The sequence below is a fragment of the Dicentrarchus labrax genome, unplaced genomic scaffold (assembly GCF_905237075.1).
Source record: "Dicentrarchus labrax unplaced genomic scaffold, dlabrax2021, whole genome shotgun sequence".
Taxonomy (NCBI): domain Eukaryota; kingdom Metazoa; phylum Chordata; class Actinopteri; family Moronidae; genus Dicentrarchus; species Dicentrarchus labrax.
The window spans coordinates 3,820,974-3,839,879 of NW_026136705.1; the positions used below are offsets into that span (position 1 = coordinate 3,820,974).

The 18,906-nt window shown below is 41.3% G+C and overlaps 2 protein-coding genes across 4 annotated transcripts; both read left to right on the top strand.

Annotated features, from left to right (window-relative positions):
• The first annotated feature begins 43 nt into the window (after window positions 1-43).
• supt16h (SPT16 homolog, facilitates chromatin remodeling subunit) lies at window positions 44-12,630 on the top strand. Its single transcript, XM_051400977.1, has 24 exons — window positions 44-208; window positions 1,354-1,446; window positions 1,839-2,009; window positions 2,989-3,141; window positions 3,258-3,404; window positions 4,129-4,280; window positions 4,937-5,109; window positions 5,240-5,330; window positions 5,416-5,489; window positions 5,606-5,718; window positions 5,911-5,976; window positions 6,632-6,730; window positions 7,140-7,255; window positions 8,375-8,528; window positions 8,653-8,780; window positions 8,867-9,129; window positions 9,243-9,361; window positions 9,534-9,772; window positions 9,881-9,956; window positions 10,161-10,330; window positions 10,464-10,593; window positions 10,796-10,928; window positions 11,074-11,148; window positions 11,679-12,630. The coding sequence occupies exons 1-24, from the start codon at window positions 143-145 to the stop codon at window positions 11,783-11,785; spliced, it is 3,108 nt and encodes a 1,035-aa protein (XP_051256937.1). The 5' UTR covers window positions 44-142; the 3' UTR covers window positions 11,786-12,630.
• Window positions 12,631-13,088: 458 nt separating this feature from the next.
• Window positions 13,089-18,061, top strand: LOC127363977 (C-type mannose receptor 2-like). Of its 3 annotated transcripts, none has more exons than XM_051400994.1 (10): window positions 13,089-13,599; window positions 14,172-14,240; window positions 15,011-15,388; window positions 15,483-15,657; window positions 16,343-16,506; window positions 16,648-16,719; window positions 16,808-16,867; window positions 16,946-17,074; window positions 17,546-17,619; window positions 17,791-18,061. In XM_051400994.1, the coding sequence occupies exons 2-10, from the start codon at window positions 14,207-14,209 to the stop codon at window positions 17,857-17,859; spliced, it is 1,155 nt and encodes a 384-aa protein (XP_051256954.1). In that variant the 5' UTR covers window positions 13,089-13,599; window positions 14,172-14,206; the 3' UTR covers window positions 17,860-18,061. The 3 variants fall into 3 exon arrangements, with proteins under 3 accessions (XP_051256954.1, XP_051256955.1, XP_051256956.1); XM_051400995.1 differs by having other exon boundaries at window positions 13,091-13,599; window positions 17,549-17,619; XM_051400996.1 differs by having other exon boundaries at window positions 13,581-13,599; window positions 15,046-15,388.
• Window positions 18,062-18,906: the final 845 nt, after the last annotated feature.

Below are 18,906 nucleotides of genomic sequence, written 5' to 3' on the forward strand. Positions count from 1 at the left end.
CGTGGAAAGAAAAAGTGCGTTATTGTCAGTGAGCCCGCTGATCGTCTTCTTCTCCTCCTCCTCCTCCTCCTCCTCCTCCTCCTCCTTCCGGCCTGCTGAGAGGCGAAAGCCGGGAGCTGGAGTTCACCACAGCGGACTCACCATGGCGGTAAACCTGGACAAGGAAGCCTACTACCGCCGGATCAAGAGACTGTACAGCAACTGGAAGGTAACAGCAGCGACCATTAATAATACTGCGGCAGTTTAAAACCCGTTTGTTTGTTTTAAGTTGAATTAAAAACAGCGTAATCTCAACGTGGAGGTAAAGTGGGTTGCTAGGGGAGATACCAACCGCTAACCGCCGAGCGAGCTGCGCTCTGTTGTCGGGGTGAGCGGTGACGTTCCCCCGCCGCGTCCAGTACCCACAGCCGAGGCTCGGAGGAGAGAGCGAAGGCCTACACGAGTTAGCTTCATTTACCCTGTTTTTTTTTTAAAAAGAAATAATGTTTTTTGTTGTTAGTTGAGTTGAGCGGTGTGTTATCAGACACACGGTGCTAACTCATGTTAGCACACCCATCAAACCCTCATTCACCACGTTAGCTAACAAAGCTAGCCCCTCTTTTTTTTTTTTTTTTTTTTTGTGGCTAGCTCGTTAAGTTTCCCACCGAGCTAACTTAACTAACGTTGCTCGGCGTTTTTTTCCCGCTAATTTCGCTAATAAACGCGTGTTTGTTTGTTTGTTTATTTATTTATTTTTTACTACATATCTGTGTTTGACAGTTTGCCTGCGCTACGTGCTAATTGTAGCAGGCTAATTAGCATCAGAAGAACGCCAGCATCCCAGAAACATGTGCAGGAGGTCCGCAGGCTCTGCAGATCACTTTCTGTGAGGGCTTTAAATGTGTCCAAAGTACTTTTACTTAACAGTGTGGCAACTTTAATGTCTTTTAAACTCATTTTAAAGAAGTATTTTGATGTAGCATTCTGAGTTTTTTTTTTTTTTTTACTCCCTTTTTTACTGTTGCAGCTCCAGTCACTAAATCTGATGAATGTCTCTCATTTAAGTGTGAAATAACCCTTTTTTATGTGCATTAAAACCGGCTTTTATGGACTTTTTTTTTTAAAAGCAGCTTTGTGAGACTTGCAGTACTCGTGTGTGCTGCCAGGTGGAAGCAGCATCAGGTGCTGATGAAGCCACAAAGTGCCACAAGTCATCAACTTTTCAGTGATACTAACAAAACTAGCGAGCTTCCTGTGTCACCTCACCGCACCGCAACTGAAAACTACCATAATCTCTCTGCAGAGTGACTGTGGATGAACTACGGTGTCGTTCTTACATTAAATCATATGTGGCTTTTTTTTTTTTTTCCCCAGAAAGGAGAAGATGAGTTTGGTAAAGTCGACGCCATCGTGGTGTCTGTGGGCGTGGACGAGGAAATTGTGTACGCCAAATCCACGGCCATACAGGTAAGATGCCCCGGCACAGGCAGATGAAGGCAACTTCCCACAGTCCATTCATGGTTTTATACACAAATACAAGCTTTATAACTATATTATTATCTAAACTAAACCTGTGTGGGGACTTATTTGTCCTGTTTCTCTGAATGTTGCTGGAGCACAATTGAGCAGATTGTTCAAATAACATCTTTTTAAATATCATTAAAGCATCAACTGAGAGGTGGAGTCGTGATAATGTTCCTCCACGTGTCATTAACTTTACTGTATGACCATAAATGAATGTGGAGTTCCAACTAAAATGGACTGTTAAGGGATGTATAGACTGTGCATCTGTTTTCTACACGTTTCGATTGAATTCACCCTTTTTTTTTGTTTGTTTGTTTGTTTCTTTTCCCGCTCAGACGTGGCTCTTTGGCTACGAGTTGACGGACACCATCATGGTGTTCTGCGAGACCAAAATCATCTTCCTCGCCAGCAAGAAGAAGGTGGATTTCCTCAAACAGGTGGCCATAACGAAAGGCAACGAGAACGCCAACGGTGTCCCGCCCATCACCCTGCTCACCAGAGAAAAGGTAACCTGTGTAAAGACACAGAGGTAATGGCTGAATGTTCACTCCTTTTTTTTTCTTTAGTACAATTATCTACACATGATTTAAAGGTGTGTGTGTGTGTGTGTGTGTGTGTGTGTGTGTGTGTGTGTGTGTGTGTGTGTGTGTGAGAGATTTGTGTTTATGAATATCTTTCTGGTCTGAAAGAGGAATCTGTTCCCCTCCATAAGGTTGAGAAATAATGTTATATGCTTCCTCTTCTGTGGTTAATTCAGGCGATTTTCACACACATGCATCAGTTTCAATAACTCTTGTCAAACTTTCTATTTTATAACTTAAAAAAAAAACCATTCACACGAGTCACTCAGCACAGCTCTAAAACGAAGTGTGGAGACGGTTTTGGCTATAAAGTAAAGAATCCAGTCTGTATGTAGTAAACTGATAAACCAGAGAATTGTGGAGAAACTTTACTTTTTGTATCAGATCTGTCTCGTCCACGTGAGTACAGTCTCTCGCTCGCTCTCACCGGAGAGGCCTACAGTACATTTAAACATTATTAAACAAATACTCTGCCAAACTTCTATGTTTCCAGACTTGTTTTATATGAAAGTGCTATAACCAAATCACACACCTGTATTGTACACGTGTCAATGTACAGTGGCATTAATATCTATTATTAACTCTTTCTGACCCTAATGTCTGTTACTTTGATTAAATGGGATATATATATAATAAATATGGTATATAATAATGTCATCCTCCAGCATCAAACCTCTTATAATTATTATAATAATAATAATAAGGCTCTTAATTTACTGTGTGCAGCCCAATTATACACAGTACTGATTAAAATAAATGCAATTTGTTTAAATATTATTTTGGTTTATGTATTGAGGGTTAAACAGCAGTTAAACATACTGCAATTTAAAAAGCGTGTGGTTTTAAACTTTATGTAGTTTATTATTGAACTAACATTTTGTTTGTTGCCATTTGTGTCTCTCAGAATGAAAGCAACAAGGGCAACTTTGACAAGATGATCGAGGCGATCAGAGGCAGCAAAGAGGGCAAGACGGTGGGAATCTTCAGCAAGGACAAATTCCCCGGAGAGTACATGAAGAGCTGGAACGACACAATCACCGCCGAGGGGCTGGAGAAGGTAAGATGCCGTTGGGGATTTCTGTTGAAGCATTTTTAAGATCTGTAAGCTGGAATAAAGAGTTGATGTCTCTGTTTTCAACCACTGTCTTTTTCTCCATTGCGTCCTGCCTGCAGGTAGACATCAGTGCCGTGGTCGCGTACACGATGGCGGTGAAGGAAGACGGAGAGCTTGGCCTGATGAAGAAGGCAGCGGCCATCACCAGCGAGGTTTACTCAAAGTTCTTCAAGGAGCGCGTCATGGAGATTGTTGATGCGGACGAGGTGAGGAACAGTGGATTCATATTAAACTGATGTACAGGATTAATGCTGGCCGTTTGTTTCCGGTTGCTAAAAGTGTAAAACCTTTTATGGAACAAAAGCTTTTGTTGCGCCAGTCTTTGTGTTGAGAGTTGCACCTGTGATCAAGTGCTTGATGGCCACATATTCAGCTCGTCTCCGATCACTCGCACGCTGCGTTTACGTCATAACTTTCAGACGTAAGTTGGCACAAAACCTGACATGAATTTCTAACCGCAACAAGATCTCCCACTGCATCCAAATTCAAAGAAAGTTATTGAGGATGGGTAACGATGCAAAAGTATCTAATTTAGGCTATTTAAAGGTCCATTGTGTCCTATATTGGAGGATCTGTTGGCAGCAATGGAGTCATTGGTTTATAAACACCTATTAAATAAGAATTGCTGTGTTTTCATTACCTTGGGATGAGCCGATTCTCTCACTTCATCCTCCCATTCAAAGCGCAAATGAGAAACTACGGAGGTCATGAAACACCGAAAACACGAAAGTTGGAATGGGAAGGATGAAATTAGGGAATCTGCAACTAAATCCTGAACACTGGTCCTTAAATTCAACAGGTTTATTATATCCCTTGCTTAGTTCAAATAGTTTTTATGTTCTTTTTAGGGTTGATTTTTATTTTTATTTTTTTTTTTCTTTTCCTCAGGTTAGTGACCAGTGCTGAACTATTTATTTTTCTAACCAACAGAAAGTGCGTCACAGCAAGCTGGCAGAGTCCGTGGAGAAGGCCATCGAGGAGAAGAAGTACCTGGGCGGTGCAGATCCCTCCACAGTGGAGATGTGTTATCCTCCTATCATCCAGAGTGGAGGGAACTACAGCCTCAAGTTCAGCGTCGTCAGGTACCACATCTCACCTTATTAGAGACACAGTGATATGGTTTTCTTCTATTTTTTTAGTGGTGTTCAGTTAGTTACAATCTGCAACTTCACAGTTAGATGCCACTGAATCCGGCACACTGGTCCTTTTTAATCTGCTGATTTTCCTGAATAATTGTTTGGTCTATTAAATGTCAGAAAATAGTGGAAAAACAACCTGTCTCAATCTCCTAAAGTTCAAGGTGACATCTTTTTATAAGTGCTTGTTTTGTCCAAACAGCAGTTCAAAACCCAAACATATTCAGTTTGTTATGTCAGACCAAAGGGGGAAAAAAAGTGGATCTGAGTAACGTATCTTATTTTAGAAAGATTCCCTTATTGGTAAGTTAATAAAATCTTAAAGCTTGTTGCAAGACTTTCTGGAAAAAAATAAATCCAAGATCGAATGTTTTGTCAAAAAATTGCAGTTGCCGTTAAAGGAATTTGGGGGAAATACGAGGTTAGATGAGAAGATCGATACCGCTATCATATCTGTCTGTTTTAAACATGAAGGTACATCCACAAGACGGTGAGCTTAGCTAAGCATAAAGACTGGAAGCAAGGGAAGAGACAATCATACACTTTTACCCTGATCATCGTCTTAATTGACGCCACTTCTTTTTTTTGTTGTTGTGCTCTAGCGATAAGAACCACATGCACTTCGGTGCCATCACGTGCGCCATGGGGATCCGTTACAAGTCGTACTGCTCCAACCTGGTGCGCACCCTCATGGTGGACCCCCCTCAGGAGATGCAGGACAACTACAACTTCCTGCTGCAGGTGGAAGAGGAGCTGCTCAAACAGCTCAAACACGGTGAGTGTGGGAGCCTTTGGGTACTTGTTAAAGCCCCAAAATGTGACGTTAGTGGGTACTTATCATAAGCAGAGAGGCAACTGAGGAATATTTGTGTGTTGCTGTTAATAAACCTTTTCTCTCTCCTCAGCTGTAAAAATCAGTGAGGCCTACACCGCTGTTCTGGAATACGTGAAGAAAGAGAAGCCAGACCTCGTAGCTAAGCTGACCAAAAACCTTGGGTAAATACGCACAGATGGCATCTTGTTTTTCCTCCCCTTGCACTCATACCTGTACTTATGTTTATTTTGTTGTTGTTCTTTGTAGCTTTGCAATGGGAATTGAGTTCAGAGAAGGCTCCTTGGTTTTGAATGCTAAAAACCAGTACAAACTGAAGAAAGGTGAGAATTTTTGTCTTTATATTTGATGGTTATGTTACCGGTAAAGAACTCCTAAATACACGTATTATAGAAAATAACATAGTTCTTAACCAAAGCTTGTGTGCGTCTCCTCCCAGGCATGGTGTTGAGTATCAGTCTGGGTTTTGCCGACCTTCTGAATAAAGAGGGCAAGAAGGACGAGCAGAAGAAGTACGCCTTGTTCATCGGTGACACAGTACAGATCAATGAGGTACGATGAGGTTTCCCTGCTGAATAAGCAGAAAAGCAAAGACGCCTGAATGCAACTCCTAAATTAAAGCTATTCATGGGTTCTTATGATGTACACTGTAGAAAATACGTTGCCTTAACATTATAAATCATAAGTGTAACAGCAACTACTTGTACAACATATTCATTACAATCTGAACTGTTTCTGTAACAGGAAGAGGCCGCCACGATACTCACGCCAGTCAAGAAAAAGATAAAAAATGTGGGAATCTTCTTGAAGGTAAGTGTCTTCTACTCTCCATTTAAAACTCTTTCCAAATAAGTTTACAACCCTTAAGCATCTGTTTGCATATCGACACTTGTGCCCACCGTTTTCCTAAAAATCTCCAAAGCAAATTCTTTACATTTGAAGCTGTGTAACCTGATTTGCCGATAGCGAACTAGCCGTTCAACTCACCTGTGAACAGTACAAGAAGGCTTACAGTACTGTAGTAATGCTACATATTATGGGACTTTTTATTTATTTTCTGTAGCTATTATACTGCAGCCTGAGCTTATCTCAACACTTTATGGGCGACCAAGTTAACCTAACCACTCATCAAGACAGTCACATCTCAGTCATCACTATTAAACATCAGATCAGTGATTAATTTATAGAGATTATATTGAAACATACTTTACAAACTGCTTTACAACGACATAATGGATCAAATGATGGGGAAAAAAAGATGAAATTTATCACTCAAGTAATTATAAAGTGAAGTTTTACAGAAGTGGAGTAAGTTAGCCTGCAGCCATTTGCATGTTACGTCTTTCTTGAGTGTTACTTTATTGGCAATATTGTTCAGGTATAATGCAACAAATGGGAAATCAACTTCTCTTCCCTTCAGTTTTCATATTTATACATGTTTTTTTTTTTTTCTTTCTTCTCTCAGAATGACGACGAGGAGGATGAGGAGGAAGATGGAGACGACGCCGAGGAGCTGCTGGGGAAGGGAGCTCGCAGTGCCGCCCTGCTCGCGGACAGAACCAGAGTGAGTGTGGATGGATGTGTGTGGTTACAATATGTGATCAGTGTTAATTTGCCACCTTGACGGGAGTTTTAATAACTAAGAGTGTGAATGTTTTTGTACTCTACCAGCTACTTGGGAAGGTAAGTATCCATTGTTTTTTTCCCCTAAAAATCTCATTGGCTGAACTGGTTCAGTTGTAAAAATCCACGTACTCAGGAGAAAAAGCTGTCGTCCTTTTTTAATTTGAGTGACTTTTTTTTGTGTGTGTTTTTTTTTTTTTTATTTTTTTTATTTTTTTTTTTCGACCATCCAAAGCCGTGTAACACATATCCGTATTATGCATGTATGTTTGCTTTGTTTTTTTCCATTCATTGTTTAACAAAAAGGTGTCCCTGTGTGATCACTCAGTTGTGTCTGTTGTTGAACTCAGAACGAGATGACGGCAGAGGAGAAGAGGCGAGCCCACCAGAAGGAGTTGGCTAATCATTTGAACGAAGAAGCCAAGCGTCGTCTGACGGAGCAGAAAGGAGAGCAGCAGATTCAGAAGTGAGTGTCGGGGACGTTTTGTGCAACGTCTCGCGTCCCAGTACCCAATAGACTAGTTTCTGTCTGCAATCCTGCTCTAGGTTTACATTTTCAGAGGACGTTTTGGGACTTTGCTCTCAGTTATACAGTTCAAAGTAGTGTAAAACTAAAATAGGTAAAATCAACCCAGAGATGGTTCCATTATGCCCCTTGCCTCTCTCCTTCATATGTTCTGGTCCCTTATTTAGCAAAAATTTTATGACTTTCCAAACCTTTTCTGAATTCCTACAATTTCCCATTGAATCTGTGACTGCTGTTTTTGGCTTTACCCTACAAGAATTGATTAAACAAGGTACACTAGATTTCACCAGGGTTAGGAAATGAAACACTGTGCCAATGTGGTACCAGTTCCCATTCATGAGCTGTACTATTCAGAAGGAGAGATTCTGTTCTCCCTCTCAATCCTGTTTCTATGAAGTTTGTGGCACCCTGAACCTGAAGCCGTTGTCCATAAGCATGCTGCTCTGATTATCTTTTTACAGCTATTTATTTAATTTTTCTATTACGTTCTTACAGTTCATGTTCTGTGTATAGGAGCATTTCAACTGTCTCGAGTTATCTGCCTCCTCCTGACCACTTGGTGTCGCTGTTGCCTTGAGTTTGATTCATATAATTTAAGTCTAAACAACTAATGAATGAACTCTAATTACTCACTGATCGGTCAGGTTAATATAAGGTTGTGTATATTTTGTAACAGTCATAAGCAACACTGTTTTGATATCTGTTAGTGTAGGTTAACAGGGAAAATATAACAGGTTGTTTATTGAAAATCAATCAATCAATGTGGAACAAGTGAGTCCTGGAGGGAGTAGTTGTAGTTTGTAATGTTTGAGGCAGAATTGTGGGATTTTCTTAGGAAATTAAACATTAATAAAAAGGATCACAGTAATTGTGGTTAAAAGTTAACTTCACATGACATTAAACATTTTTAATGGACAACATTTCTGTCATTTTAAGTGCCAAATATTTCTACAATGATGCCAGAGGACAGCAGTAGACAGTGGCACCATGGAGTCACGTGTAATTCAATTTTTCGTGATTAACAGAGTCCACTTTAATTTTATTTTCTTCTTCTCTCAGGGCGAGAAAATCCAACGTGTCCTATAAGAACGTCTCTCAGATGCCCCGAGAAAAGGACATCAGAGAAATGAAAATCTTCATCGACAAGAAGTACGAGACCGTTGTCATGCCCGTTTTTGGTATCGCCACACCGTTCCACATCGCCACCATCAAGGTACGCTGAGATCAACTCCACCAGCCACCGATGAGGATGATGGCAGCTTAAAAACCTTCTTTATTCCCCCATGGTCTTTCATATTGGCTGACTGTTTGACGGTTCTTGCCTTTCCCCTGTCTAGAACATCAGTATGTCGGTAGAAGGAGACTACACCTACCTGAGGATCAACTTCTACGTCCCCGGCAGTTCTCTGGGACGACAGGAGGGAAATATCTTCCCCAACCCCGACGCCACATTTGTTAAAGAAATGTGAGTCTCAACTATTCACAAAAATGAAGACTGTTTTTTGTCCTTTTCCTCCTTTACTCAACCCACCCTTCACTTTCCCCACTCAGCACCTACCGAGCGTCCAACCTGAAAGCTCCCGGCGACACGTCGGTGCCCTCCACCAACCTGCAGAACGCTTTCCGCATCATCAAGGAGGTGCAGAAGCGCTACAAGACGCGAGAGGCCGAGGAAAAGGAGAAGGAGGGCATCGTCAAGCAAGATTCGCTGGTCATCAACCTCAACCGCAGCAACCCCAAGCTCAAAGACCTCTACATCAGACCCAACATAGCACAGAAGAGGATGCAGGGCTCGCTGGAGGCACATACTAATGGTGAGATAAAGCTCTTTTAATGGGATGAAAAGGAGAACTTCCAACAGTGTGCGATTGATTCCTAAACTTTGCTCCTGTTTGTATTGAAAATAAGTAATCTTCTCCCCACGCAGGTTTCCGCTTTACATCGGTCCGCGGCGATAAAGTGGACATTCTTTACAACAACATCAAACACGCCATCTTCCAGCCGTGTGACGGGGAGATGATCATCGTACTGCACTTCCACCTCAAGGTGCGTTTTTATTCGTTCAACACCGCTCGTCCATACTGGTCCCATCATATTACTCATAGTTTGACCAATATGATGTTGTGACGTGAAATAGGTATTAAATTGTGTTCTATGTTGTATTAAAAAGTCTTTAAAAATGTATATCTAATACGTTCTTCACCCTTTTCCCCCACAGAACGCCATCATGTTCGGAAAGAGACGCCACACGGACGTCCAGTTCTACACGGAGGTCGGGGAGATCACCACAGACTTGGGCAAACATCAACACATGCACGACCGAGACGACCTGTACGCCGAGCAGATGGAGCGGGAGATGAGGCACAAGCTCAAGTCGGCCTTCAAGAACTTCATCGAGAAGGTGGAGACGCTGACTAAAGAAGAGCTGGAGTTCGAGGTGCCCTTCAGAGACCTGGGGTGAGTAAACCAGACTATATCGGACATCAGTGTAAGAAGACAACTCGGGAAGGACACTGGAAGCGCTATGAGCAGGTGGACTTAATGTTTTGGCTCTTTGTTTTATAGATTCCAGGGCGCCCCCTACAGGAGTACCTGCCTGCTACAACCTACGTCCAGTTCTCTTGTCAATACTACTGAATGGGTGAGTACAACACTGTTACCACTGGTTTTGAGACCACCTGGCTTTCTAAACCATCTGGTTTTCTGCACAGTGATGCACAAACATCCAACTTGTGGGAACAAAAAGAAAAAACCTATTTTTTGAGTTGAACTTTAAAACAAAATAAAACATTTTAAGTGTCAGTTTCTGTTTGTTTCTCGGTTAACAATCTTTGTCTTTATCCAGCCGCCGTTTGTGGTGACTCTGGACGAGGTTGAGCTGGTCCACTTTGAGCGTGTGCAGTTCCACCTGAAGAACTTCGACGTGGTCATCGTGTACAAGGACTACAACAAGAAGGTCACCATGATCAACGCCGTGCCCGTCAACTCCCTCGACCCCATCAAGGAGTGGCTCAAGTAAGGGGATAAACACCAAGATAATAAACTCATCCAGTCTAAATGACATAATTATTAACTGCTTCTTTACCAATACACCCAGGTTCACTCTGGTTGTTGTGTAACTAAAATGTTTGCCTTCTCTCTTACTCAGCTCGTGTGACATCAAGTACACGGAGGGAGTCCAGTCTCTGAACTGGACCAAGATCATGAAGACCATCGTCGACGATCCCGAGGGCTTCTTCGAGCAGGGAGGCTGGTCTTTCTTGGACCCCGAGAGCGAGGTACGTTCAGCACAGTGGACCAAAAAATGGACAGTGTTCTGCTGTGGAAACAAATTTTCTGGTAATTATTGATTTCTTTTGCAGAGAGTTAATGGTGCGTACCAGAACTTCTGTTGACGGGTCTTTTTTAAAGACCCTTTTTCTTTATGCATTTCGTGATCATATGTCACATCGCTCCTGCTGTGTCTCGGTTTTGTCTCAGGGAAGCGGCGCGGAGGAAGACTCGGAGTCAGAAATGGAGGATGAGACTTTCAACCCATCTGCTGATGAAGAAGAGGAGGAGGAGGAAGACAGTGATGAAGACTACGACTCAGAGACGGAGGACTCTGGAACAAGTAAACACAAGTTCCTTTTTTTTTTACGCACTTTACAGAACAGAGTGAACTAATATTCAATTAGCTTTTATAGAACTGATTCACTAAAGCACAGTTCAGTGATGGATAGTGAATCTTCTCCGTGTGCTCTGTTTTTTTTTTTTAGATTACAGCGCGTCCATTGGCAGCGAGGAGGAGAGCGGTAAAGACTGGGACGAGCTGGAGGAAGAAGCCAGGAAAGGTTTGTATCTGGAGCTGGTGGAGCAGGATGAAAGCATTTTATTGGGGGAAAAAACTCCAGTCAACCAACACACCAACACACAGGGGCAGTAGTGAGTCTTTAGGCTTGTTTTAAGATCGACAATAAAGTTAAATATTCATTTCCAATAACGCTATAAAGTTATGGCAGAACTTCCACATTGAGGAATATAATATCCAAGTTCTGACACACTCAAGTCAATCCTATACGTCTCATCTTTTAATTAAATAAAGTTACCAAACAGAAACCATTCAAAATAATATGTTATGTCTCTTAAGTACAAGACTCACAGGTAACAAATTATCTGAGCTCGATAGTGACAATCGATCACACACAATCATTACACTTAATCTTTAGATGTTGCCTGTCATTTATAGAGTAAGTGAAGCAACTTAATGATTCAGAAACCAAATTTTCTCCCCATACTGTTGATTTCAGCAGATTTTTTTTAAATTCATTTATTATTTATCGTTTTTAAAACGCTAATTCTGTCCCCTTTTGTCGCCCTCTAGCTGACAGAGAGAGCCACTACGAGGACGAGGACACGTCCACCACCGTCAACAAGAAGAGAAAGGTCCGGGCAGTGGCTCCGCCCAGCAAGAAGAAGCGACGGTCCTAAATGTTTCCTACACACACATACACACACACTGCCAAACCTAGTTGACCCTTGACCTTTCCTTCTACCCCAACTGGCTCTTTTGACTCGTACACTTCACACACACACACACACACACACACACACACACACACACACACACACACACTGTATATAGACGTAGAAGCCCCTTATTTCTGTGTTGGTCAGTGAAGTGTCATGTTGAAATGGTAAGAAAGAACCAGCAGGACAGTCACACACACACTTCATTCATCAGCTTCCCCCCCCTTCCTCTTCATTCCTCTTCCTCATTCTCTTATTTTGTTTCCACCACCCATCTCCATCCATCCATCAGGGTTTCATGTTTGTGTGAGTGTGTGCGCATGTGTGTGTTTAAATGGGTTTTTATTGCAAGCATTGTTTATTTTCTGTTTAAACAAAGATGAGTTTCTTAACTAACGGATAATAAAAGAAAAAGACTTGACATGTCGTCTGCCAAGTGTTTTATATAAAAAAACTGAGAAACTTATGATTCACCCTGATCCTCTTTCCTCTCCACCTCCTCGTCTACGTTTCACTTTCTCCCCCTCATTTTCTCCTTCAGTGTTTGTTGAATTGTGCTAACAAAATGGAGCAGTTGTCTTTTTTTTGAGGAGGGGGGCGGGCAGATACATTTTCAGATTATTTCTTTTTTAAAAACGGGGGTTTGTAAATGCACACAAACACACACACACACATACATACACCGTCTCACCCACTTGTCCTCTCTGTCCCCCCCCCCCTTTTTTTTGTTTATTCTGAGTAGATACGTTGTTGTACTGTTTAATTCTGAAAATCCTGTTTTTGTAATAAAATTAAAAGGAACTGTAGTTTGTTTTGAATGGCCTGTTTTTTTTTTTCTTGCTAAAAGCTGGAACATGCTTCTTTCTGCACGTTAGGAAATGTTTGTTTGCTATTGTGTTCACGTGTATGCACACCTCCCAAGATCTTAGGCACTTCAAGTAGCACAGACAGTAAGGGAAACCCACAAAAAACCCACTGCAGTGTCTCAGACTTAAATTGGACTTTAAAGAAACTGCAGAGTAAATGACATTGGTAGTTATACTGTATTTGTAGATGGCTGGAAAAGGAATCTACCACACAGTTCCTCTCAACTGACTACAAGACCCTCTTTTTGAAGAAAAAAAGGGGTAGCCAGGGTTGTAAGTGGGGATACTTGAGGAGATGGAGGGGAGGAAAAACTGGTTTAACTTGTTGTCCCCCTCCACTGAAACTTAAAGTATAGACTCTTCATACATCTTCTGCTGCTCCCCTCATCACAGTTATGAACACAGCTGCAGATTTATTGGCGTTTATTACCAATAATGCTGAACAGATTTCTCCTAGAAATGCTTCCTCTGTGTTGGAATATTATATAGCTTTGTATTATATTTACTGCACTGCAAACACCTGCGTAAATAACTCCGTGCACACAGTCGGTTGTAGACTGACATAAGCCCTAAGAATCACAAGCATTTATCTTTGACACAGATTTAGTTGACGAGCTAAATGCTTTGAGTTGACACACAATTATCTTGCAGGAAAAGCTGCTTTGATGTGTGATATTTTAGGTTGTACGAAACACCTCATGAATGTTAAAAGTGACTTACAACAAAAAACCTGCTCTGCACAAAAGAGAGGAAAGTGTTTTGGAGCAGAAACTTGTCTGGTGAGAATGTGTCCTCCACTTTCTATTCTTTCTGTCCTACTTGAGCACAGCACAGGTTTAGGGACTACACTGCTTTTGTGATCGGACAGAAAACAATTCTAGTTACAACTCTACAAAGAAGCAGCTACGGGTGAGTGAAGAGCATTTTGCTTGGAGTTTAAATGCAGTTAAATGTCTTAACTTGATCATTTAAAGAGCGGTATTTGTAGCTATCTGCAAAAACGTGCTTCAGTGAGTCACCACAGAGTAATTCATAGTATCTTCATTTAAATACATGCTGGTTTTGAGAAACCTCTTAACAGTATCCCAAAAAATAAGAGTATTTGCTCTTTCCTTATACATTTTAATACATTAGTGGGGGAAGAAGATACTTTATTTAAATAAAAGTAGAAATACCAGTTACTGTAAAGTATTATTAGCAAAGTGTATTAAAGTATCTAAAATAAAAGTACTCACAACACAGTGTATTGTGCTTTACCTTTTACTACTTTATATATATTTTTATGTCTTGGCTTTACTATGTAAAATCCTTCAAGTCTCAAAGTAACTATATCAAATAAGTATAGTGGATTTAAGAGTACAATATTTACCTGGATCCTGTGTCAGTGAAGGCTTTTAGATAGTGTGATGTTTAGAAACGTTATCCTCTTTTAATACAGTGTTTAGTGTCTGGTACGAGGTAAAAGTTCATGTGTGTTGCAGGAAAACGTATAAGTGTGAAGAAAAGCTGACCAGACATGAAGTCGAGTCTGTCTGTCCTGTTTCTTACAGGTAAATATTTATGCAATCTTAACGTACATATTTCTAGTTTCACATTTCTACAAAGATGTATTATCTACTCTTATTTTAATACAGCCAAATCTGTGCCATGCCCTTGTTCCAACGGCTCATTATTACGAAACCCTAATAATCCAAAGAATGTCCCACTGGATCGAAAGGCCATTTGTCTGACAGTAAATTATTCCAAAAGGAAATGCCCATTGCTTGTTGCCCGTTGTTCTCTCTCATATTACCAACTTACGTACGTAACTTAAAGGTCCAGTGTGGAATGTAATATCCATAGGTATGTTTTCATTAGTGTGTAATCACCTGAATATAGGAATCGTGTGTTTTTGTTGCCTTAGAATGAGACGTTTTTATCTACAGACGTTGCGGGTCTCCTTTCGTAGAGTCTGCCATTTTGAACCGCCATGTTCCAGCGGCGTTCAGTTAGTTGCAATCTGAAAGTTCACCTCTAGATGCCACTAAATCTTACACACCGGTCCTTTTAAACTAACAACACCTATAGTTCGTCCAAATACAATTAAGGACAAACAAACTCCAGGAGGAGGCTGTATTTTCTAAAAAAATGGGACTATGGAGCAGTAGGCTTTTGTTTTCGTAACAACTAGTTGTCAGAAAAATGTGCTTCAGATCAATTTTTTTAACTATTGGGGTTTTCGGATTAATCGTCTGTTGGAACATTGGACTGGTTAAGAGCTATTGGCAAAGACAATGAGTGATTTCATACGGACTAATAGCATCGTGTCCTCCATCCACAGGGCTGTGTTCTCTTACCTACTGCTTTCCTCTACAGTACCACTTCATCAGTACCGCCCTGCCCTGGTTGGACGCCAGAAAGTACTGCAGAGGCCGGTATACTGACCTGGCCACCGTCTACAACATAGAGGACGTGAAGCGGCTGGTGAACTCCACTGGAGGCTTTACGGAGATGGCCTGGATTGGGCTGCAGGATAACGTCACTGGCTGGAGGTGGTCTGACAGCCGTTACTACGGAAACAAAGAGTTTGACTACAGGAACTGGGATTATGTTCAGCCCAACAACCTTCTCGGGAGCGAGAGGTGTGTGATGATGTGGAGCACAGGAGCGTGGCACGACTCGCAGTGCTCCAAGAGAAACTCCTACATTTGCTACGATGGTCAGATTTTATTAATAGATTATATAGATGGACATATTAAGTGTGTTGTGTTACCACTGCACTCTGATCTCTCTCTTTCTTTGTTCTTCATCAGAGTCAACCAGAAGCACGCAGCCTTTCGTTTTTGTTGAACAGCAGGTGGGCTGGCCTGAAGCTCAGCAGTACTGCAGGGAGCGCCACACAGACCTCGCCAGTGTTCGAGGCGAGAAAGAGAACCAGGAAATACAATCTTTGGCCAAAGGAAGTAGCGCCTGGATTGGCCTTAATAGGTCAGCATCAAAACTGTCAATTTGTTTGCTCGAAGATGACTTACTTGGCCCCTGTGAGAGAACCGAGCCGAACCCTCGAGGGGCTCAAGTCTAGCATCGGATTTTATTCGTCCTGTTTTAGGAAAGCCGCTGTTGTTTGCCAGCTTGGAAACAACTCTAGGTCTACTTACTAGCTACTTTTCAGCTACACTAGCAGCACGGCTCTGGGAATGTGGGTCCCCTGAACCCCTATTAGGTATAAATTTGTAGTTTTAAGTGCATTTTTTGACAAATATTAGATGAATTGACATGACATTTGGTAGAGACATTCAGACCCCTCTCAGGATGAATTGTAAAAACTTTGATGATCCCCTGAGTTTCCATATAGCGCCACCATCGTGTCAAATTTGAATTTGTTTATTGGTTTACGACCAATTACCTGCAACAGTAATGACATTCCCATCAGCTGCAGCGAACATGATATGTTGCCTCACTGAGCTGCAAGCATCTTGTACTAGATCTTGGGCTTCTTCAGAGGATGGAGTTTAAATAGAAATTTCCCAAAGCTCCCAACTTCTCTCCCAAGTTCTTTTCGATGTCACTTTACGACCATGCCTTTACCCCGTAGAAATATATTCTTATATGACCAGATATCAGATATGGATAATCCAGATTATTCCTTATTGACCTCTGGTCCTCTGTGCAGGATCCTGGATTGGTCAGATCAAAGTGACTCCCCCTTCCGCTACTGGAAGCAAGGACAGCCTGATGATGCCAGAGGGAAGCAGCACTGCATTGCCGCTGATCTGGGCAAGGAAGGCCTGTGGTCAGACGAAGAGTGCAGCAGGGAGCTCTTTTTTATCTGCTATGGTGAGCGGGTCCGTCTCAGCACATAAATATCACCATGTATTACACTTAATTCAATTTAAGTTTAAATATGTCTCCCTTAAGAGGTAGTTCAAATTAAAACAGTTCACAGCAGGGTCTGTTTTTCTTTTTTCTACGTTGCAGGCGGCACTCCAGTGACCCCAAACAAAATAACTACCACTGAGGAAGGCTCAACTGCTACAGAGATTAACTCCGGTATGTTGCTGGGAGCCATAAAAGAAACAATCCCATTTGGATTTGTATATTACGGCCGTCTTCACAACCACTGGTCATGTCATTACAGAGATTACCCCACCTGAGCAGCCTCCAACCCCAGAGGTGGTTGACCAAACAGGACCCATGAGTGAGTTCAATTATATGTATTTCTATCAGTGGTGGTAGCGTCGCATCCTGTGAATAAACTAATGTCTCCGTTTTGCAGATGAAACTCCAAACCAGCGAGTTCTGTCTACCACCGAAATGCCCACCACTGAGGGAGACTCAAGCAGGACAGAGGTTTCATCTCAGCAATACTCAACTCCAGATGTGGATCAGACGAGTAGTATTCCTGGTGAGGGAAACTGTTCACTTAGTTATTGTTCATTCATTTCGTGCCTTTGGTATCTTGCGAAGGTTGTGCCAAAAGTTAACCAAATTCCAGGCTCCAAAGGAAAAAGAAACCTTTGTGGGAAGTCACAGTCAACCATAAGTTAATTAAAAGGTCTAGTGTACCTCACTCGCTTCCTCCTCCCCCTCCAAGAGGGAGACATTAGGTTATCTGGAGCAAGTGCTTGGTTGGTCCCCTCTGGGCTACTGTGCCACAGAAGGCGACCCACAGCATCTGTAGATAAAAATGAAACAAAAAACACAACAATTCTTATTTTCTGGTGATTATAAACTAATAAAAACACACTATATGAATATTATTTTCCATTTCTGACTACAGATCCTCCTAAATGTTACACACTGGACCTTCAAAGACTATGTATGTATGCGTGTGTGTGTTTCTAAAATCAGTAACATTAACACGGTTTGTTCTTAGCAGAACATGTGATTACTCTGCGAGTGAAGTTGAGCTCTAAGACACAACTGAGTGACGACGACATCAATGAACTGGTGAGATCCAAGTCCAAAAACACTGAATGTCCATTTTTGAATTATTTATTCACATTTCAGATATTTTGTGAACAAACATATAAAAGGATGACCTCTTCCTTGATCACAGCGTGACTGTGTCAGATAGTTGCTGTTGAATCATCTTTAATTAAGTTCTTTGTGCTTTGTCAGCTTTACATGCTACGGAAAGAATTTCTTCCTGAGAGCACCAAATTTGCCTGGAAGAGAATACCGAAATGAGAAAACCGACTGATTGAGACGAAGGGGATTCAGGACCGGTGAAAAGGAGAAGAAGAGGAGAGGCTGAAATCCTATAAAGGATGTAGAACTTTGTCTTTTTCTGCCTCCTGAAAAACAGTTTCCGTTGTCTTCTGTGCTATTTGCAGCGTTATTGTGTTTTCTGTACTGGCTGTGTTTTCTAAATGCTGCAAATTTTCTGCAATATTGTCGTGTTTTTTTTTTTGGTCTATTTGCATGTGTTTCCTCCAGCCCCCCACATATTTGGGTTTGCAGTAGACCACTGCAAACGTGCACACGATGTCTGGACAGGACATTTGGTTACTGTCGGTTAATGTTTGTGTGAGCCTGGTGGGGAAGACCAGGTGCTGTTTGTCTTGTGTCACAGCTCCCTCTGTTTTCAGTGAGAAATTAAAAAAAATTTATATGAAATGAACGTCAGTGTAAAGGATAAGGCCGTCCTTTACATTTTATTTCATCACTTTTGAGGTATATTATATGAAAATGGGGCAAATTTCTGAGGAAAACAATCCTGTTTCTGTGTCGGGGCTTTATTTTCATCACCACAATCAAACAACTAGCTAATGTTCACCTTGAGAAACATGATCCACGTAGATCTTATTATTACTGGGTGAACATTGTGGGCGAAGCAGTTCCCTCTGAGTCTCCAGCTGCTGCTCCAGAAGACGTTTGATACCGACTTTACATACTTGACACTTGATACAGACACTTTGTTCTGTTCTTAGAAAGTATTATAGTTCAATACTCAGTCCTTTAAGGATTTAGGATTTAATATTTCTTCCACTAGATATTTATTCATGGCAGGCTTTGAAGTAAAATGTAAACCTCCGTGTTGGATAATAAAATCTACAGAAAATATAACAGGACAGCCAATTAACTTAAAGAAATATAAAAAATTTTAAAGATTAATGTGGTAAAATTTGGGTTTCTTTGCCCACAAGTGGACAGGAAATAAATCAACATTATTAATAAGAAAACAGATGAATATGTCTACATTTGAAGTAAAAATAAAGAGATTATTCTGCATTA

Bases quoted from the DNA above. Each gene is read 5' to 3' on its own strand.
- LOC127363977 (XM_051400994.1), top strand. From the start codon at position 14,207: ATGAAGTCGAGTCTGTCTGTCCTGTTTCTTACAG. The intron at 15,658-16,342 runs GTCAGCATCAAA...TCCTCTGTGCAG, and splicing joins GCCTGGATTGGCCTTAATAG to GATCCTGGATTGGTCAGATC. The intron at 16,507-16,647 runs GTGAGCGGGTCC...TCTACGTTGCAG, and splicing joins GCTCTTTTTTATCTGCTATG to GCGGCACTCCAGTGACCCCA.
- supt16h (XM_051400977.1), top strand. From the start codon at position 143: ATGGCGGTAAACCTGGACAAGGAAGCCTACTACCGCCGGATCAAGAGA. The intron at 5,490-5,605 runs GTGAGAATTTTT...GTCTCCTCCCAG, and splicing joins CCAGTACAAACTGAAGAAAG to GCATGGTGTTGAGTATCAGT. The intron at 10,594-10,795 runs GTACGTTCAGCA...GTTTTGTCTCAG, and splicing joins TCTTGGACCCCGAGAGCGAG to GGAAGCGGCGCGGAGGAAGA.